Genomic DNA, 5529 nt, shown 5'->3' with positions numbered 1-5529 from the left:
TTCTTTTTAAAAATCATGGGATGAGGATATTATTTGCAGAAGAAGGGGTGGCATGCACTGAAATCAGACGAGTAAGGATGAATGTGTGACATTTTACTGAAGTTATTTCCACATAGTTTCGTGACATGCTTTTGAAAAGTCATTAAACTTTTGGCTGAAATTTTGTTTGTTTGTTTTTGTTTGTTTATTCAAGGGCCAAGTGAAATATTAAAAATAAATTCTCACTCAGCACGCTGCCTTGCTCAGAGGCTGACAAAAGAAGGCTGCAGGCTCTGACAGGCTGCACCCTTTCTGGCTGGAGTGTTGGTGGCTCATGGGGACAGTTTTTGTGTTTTGTGACAGAGTTGTGCTCTACACTGCACACTCTTGTGGCAGTTCATCATCGTCTTCATGGTTATAATGCCAACCATTACCTTAGAAATCCTCATAAGGAAATGGTCAGAGGAAGACTCACCATGTAAATCTTAGACCACTAATGAATTTACATTCTATGACTTGGTCTTGGCATCAGCATGGTTTGGCTTGTTGGAATCTGTTCTGAGAAACTGCTAACCAGTGACAGTACCGGAAGTGGTACTGTTACCAGGGAGGCAAAACGCTGGGTTTGTTGGGGGTAGCATTTGGCTCCCGCTGACACCTTGACCTGGGATTCAGAAGTTATGGACTTATTCTGAAGAAAGTTATTGTGATCAGTGGATTAGACATTAAAATCTGGATGCTTAGTAAGATTTTTGCTTTATCTTCTGTATTAGTTAACTTTCTCTCATTGTAATAAAACACTTCAGATAATTAGAGAGAGAAAATGTTAATCTTGATGCTTTGTTTTGGAGGTTCTGACCCATGCTCAGGCGGGCCATTGGTTTGCATTTCTGGTGGGAAATCTGTTCATCTTATGGCCAGGAAGGAGAAGAGAAAGAGAATGGGACCAGAGTCCCATAACTCCCTTAAAGGTGCACCCCCCATGACTGAATGATGGCCTACTAAGTCCCACCTCCTGAAGGCACCATGACCTTCAAAGAGAGCCACCCCAGGGACAGGTCTGTTAACATGAGGACTTTTAGCTTCATAGTCCAAGCTATGGCATAGTCTAAGCAAGTGGAAACTAGTAGTTACTATATCACTAATCATATTTAGGAACACTAAATGTGTATGATGTGTTAGACACGGTGCTAAGGTATGACACACACATACTTACTTAACTCATCTGAGAGCTCCGTGGGAAAAGAACTACAACTCTCTACTTTACACTTAAAGAAGCTGGGGTTTAAAGAGGCTGTGGTTTCTACCTTATAACTACCCATCTTGCCAATGACCAAGCTAGAGCCTGGACCTTGGTCTCTGTCATCCAGAGTCTGAGTTCCTAGCAGTGGCCAGTGGACACATTTAATTTCACAGCTGAACACTGCTGTGGGAACTGTGGCATTTACTGGGAACCATACTTTCTTCTGGGAGCTTATTCTCCATAGAGCCAGGTCAGGATTTGGCTTCAGGGATGGGTTGTGGGGGGTGGTTGGAGCCATGATGTCTTGATAGGGACCGCCTGGGCTCTGCTCACCAGGATGAGGGTACAGGATGGAAAAGGAAAACCGAACTCAATAATACTGCCTTATAGAATCCAGACTGTGACACTTTTCAGTTTATAATCACCCATGGACCATTATGACAAATGCATTTTCTTAAGGATTAAGCTATATACAGCAATATCAGTTACAGAGACAGCTCATTGGATTTAGTCGGTCCTTTCCCAGTGCTTAGAGGTGATGCCTAATGATCCTGAGATCTAACAATGGCATTGCCTTCAGATTCTGGACACATCCAGACATGATGCCACAGGAAGGATGCAGATGGAACAGATGACATACAATAGCAGCAACAGGGAGGATAAAAAGACCACACGTCTTAAGGTCTTTATAAATAGGAGAGGACACATCTGCCTGGTGTCTTGAACTCGTAAAGTTCTGTCCACTGTCAATGTGATAAGACAGTCCTGGTGACTATCTCTGGCTTTCAGACTCAACTCTAGTGGTGGCAGATCTGATGTCCCTTCGGTCTGTATCTGGACTGTGTTTCAGACCATGCTATCTATAGAATCTTGCAGCAGGCATTTCTGGATATGAGCATTTTTAGAGGAAAGCAGGTAGGTAACTTATAGCCTTGTTTTCATCTGAGCTGGTGGTGGATGGAACAGAGGAAAAGACTTCAGCAAACTGGGTATGATACTGAGCTCTGGAAAACGACCCCCAAAACATGGCTCTTCTTCTAACTTCAAAGAGCACACCAATCAGTTCACTGTCATGCAAAGCAGTGCAACTGAGTACAGGCATTTGATGTACCTACTCTCCCTGGCTTCCTGGGAAGAAAGGAAGGACCCACCCTTTTTCCTGTGACTCTAAGAAAAACTCTCAACTGGATAGCCTTTTCTTCCATTAGGACTGCAGTATGTTTTCCGTCACAGAGCTACCTCCGCCGCTAATGACGAAGCTCCGAGAGGTGGACATGACCAGCGCTGGGGACATTTCATCTGGGCTTTCCATTTCTGGCTGGTGGTCCCCCACCATGGGCCCTTGCAAGCCCGTTTCCTGAATGGTCATTTCTGAGTCCGTCTCTGCACACTGTAGGGGAAGCAGGGCCTGGTGTCGGTTCAAGGTGTCATTGCTCTTCTGGGCCTCCAGGGAGTTTTGACGCATGGAGTTCCTGTGGCCCATGGCATTCTTTTGAGGCTCGTCAAAGCTCAGCGAGAAGGTGACCGTGCCACTGCCGAAGATGACCTTCTGTTTGCATCTTGGCTGCTGTGGCTGCTGCTGTGGCTGTGGCTGGAGAGTCAGGGGCTGCTGCTGTTCTTGCTGGGTCAGGGCTAGCGGTTGCTGTTGCTTCTGCCTCTCTGGCTGCGGGAACCGGTCTTCACTATTGCTTTTACTGCTGATGGAGGAGGAGGGAATGGAGCCAGTGGAGCCTCCGAGGCTGCTGGACCGCTTCCGAGAGATGTTGGGGCGGCGTAGAGTGGCACGAGCTGCCACTTTGAAAGCATGTGCCGCGGTGCTGGAGCGCACTTCCTCGATGGTGTTCCGGGAAGGCTTGAAGAGGATGATGTAGACCTTATTGAAGAAGATGCAGGCTAACAAACCAAAGCTGGCTGCCAGAATGGCGATCACCTCCACTGCAGAGACAAACTTGCCGTAGGTGCTGGCGTAGGCTGGAATGAAGGAGATCCAGACAATGAAGAAAATGAGCATGCTGAAGGTAATGAACTTGGCTTCGTTGAAGTTCTCTGGCAGCTTCCGGGACTTGAAAGCAAAGAAGAAGCAGATGGCAGCCAGCAGGCAGGTATAGCCGATCAGGGAGCCGAGCGCCATGAGTGAGCCCTCATGGCACGTGATGAAGATGATTTCGTCTTCCAGCTCATGGTTGCGGTAGCTGGAGGGGGGCGCCGTGTAGAGCCAGATGATACAGATGACAATCTGCATGAAGGTGCAGAGGAAAACCAGCAGGAACTGCAGGTTGAGTCCCCACCACTTCCGGTGGAAGCTGGTGGGTATCTTGGCCTCAAATACCAGGAGGACACGATTGGTCTTCACCAAGATACACGAGATACAGAGCACGAAGCTGATGCCGAAGGCGGGCTGTCGCAGGCGGCACGTCCAGTCCTGGGGCTCCCCAATGAAGAACAGGGAGCTGGAGAAGCAGCAGAGTAGTGAGAAGAGCAGGAGATAGGACAGCTCTCGGTTGGTGGCCTTGACGATGGGCGTGTTTCGGAACTTGATGAAGACGCCCAACACAAAGGCGGTCAGGAAAATGCCCAGCACTGCAAAGAGAGTGAGAGCGATTCCAAAGGGCTCGGTCCACGCCAGAAACTCAATCTCCTTGGCAATGCAGGATGTGTGGTTCTCATTGGACCAGAAGTCATCCGGGCACTTGTCACAGGCACTCGCATCTGAAAATGACCAGCGCATATTCAGTTACCGCGTGGCACAGTCAATGTAAGTGCGCATGTGGAGGGTAGATGTGGTCACTTCATATTTTACTTATCGATGATATTATTGCTATGTTTTACATCTATCAAGAATAAACTTGGGCTGGAGAGATGGCTCAGTGGTTAAGAGCACTGACTGCTCTTTCAGAGGTCCTGAGTTCAAATCCCAGCAACCACATGGTGGCTTACAACCATCCGTAATGAGATTCGCTGCCCTCTTCTGGTGTGTCTGAAGACAGCTACAGTGTATTCATATATAATAAATAAATAAATCTTTAAAAAAAAAAAAGAATAAACTGTTCCCTTCTACAACAATTGTGAAGTGGGCCATTTCATTTACCACTGTCTGCAGTAGTTTGCAGCAAACACTACTGACAGAGGTCTAACAGGGCCCCGGGAACTCTGTTTTAAGTTCTGTCTGATTTATATTTAAAAAAAAAAAGATTTAAGTTGTTCATGTTTGAGGTTTTCAGGATGGAGTTGTGGGATACAAATGGATAACATGGCTACAATAGTGAACTTTATTAACATGCTACTATCTCCCACACAGCCTGGTTTATTTTGGATATATGTTGGAGCTTTGTTGCCATGCCAGAAAAGACATACTTTTAGATGGAGGCATAATGTCTCTCGCATGTGGCCAGTCATACCTATGTTCTGAACTTTCCTATGAGGGAGACCACATATTTATCTAGAGCAGTGGTTTTCAACCTTCCTAACGCTGTAACCCTTTAATACAGTCCCTCAGGTTGTGGTGACCCCTGCCCATAAAATTATTTTGTTGCTACTCCAGAACTGTAATTTTGCTACTGTTATGAATCATAATGTAAATATGCTATTCAGGATATCTGATATGCCACCCCAAAGGAGTCACAACCTACAGGCTGAGAATCATTGATCTAGATGATGGATATTTACTAAGTTGTTATGGTTTGCCAGGCAATGTGCAGTTTGGAGCATGGATGTTTTCAGTTAAAGATTGAGGTGAAATCCTGGCCATGCCATTTGCTAGTTGCTTAACTTTGGTCACAGTTAATTCTCCAAACCTCAGTTTCCTCACTTCTAAGATGGAGGGAAAGATGAGGCTATTATTGTGGTCAGGTTGAAAGTGCAAGAATTATAGTCAATATTTATCTAGTCCGTCCAATATGCAAAGGTCAAAGTTTTATTTTAGAAGCACATATATAGAACTTAATATTAATTTGTTTAACTATCACAGCCCCATAAGGGGTCTAATTGTGATTTTCTTTTAGAAAAGTTGAACCTGGGCTGGAGAGATGACTCAGTGGTAAAGAGCACTTGCTGCTCTTGCAGAGAGCTTGTGTTTGAGTCCAGCACTAGCACGGCAGCTCGTAGCCATCTGTAACTCCAGTTCTAGGAGATCTGCTATTCTCTTCTAACACCTCTAGCCACCAGGCATGCATTTGGTGCACAGACAGACAAGCAAAACACTCACACACATGAAATAAACAACAAACAAGCAAATGTATAAAGAGCTTGAGACCCAGGAAGAGAGAGAGAGAGAGAGAGAGAGAGAGAGAGAGAGAGAGAGAGAGAGA

The 5529-nt window shown here is 45.8% G+C and overlaps 1 protein-coding gene across 2 annotated transcripts in view; it reads right to left on the bottom strand.

Annotated features, from left to right (window-relative positions):
* Positions 1-2089: 2089 nt before the first annotated feature.
* Casr (calcium sensing receptor) overlaps positions 2090-5529 on the bottom strand; it is a 77390-nt gene continuing 73950 nt past the window's right edge. The window contains exon 7 of one of the 2 annotated variants that reach the window (XM_028752291.1): positions 2090-3931. In XM_028752291.1, the coding sequence (XP_028608124.1) occupies positions 2427-3931 (1505 nt within the window). In that variant the 3' untranslated portion in view covers positions 2090-2426. The remainder of the gene's footprint in view (positions 3932-5529) is intronic. The other variant, XM_028752290.1, reaches the window with a different exon arrangement.

This window comes from Grammomys surdaster, unplaced genomic scaffold, assembly GCF_004785775.1.
Source record: "Grammomys surdaster isolate TR1022 unplaced genomic scaffold, NIH_TR_1.0 125889, whole genome shotgun sequence".
NCBI lineage: Eukaryota > Metazoa > Chordata > Mammalia > Rodentia > Muridae > Grammomys > Grammomys surdaster.
The sequence above is the reverse complement of the archived record's forward strand: the minus strand, read 5'-3'. Positions and strand labels throughout refer to the sequence as shown.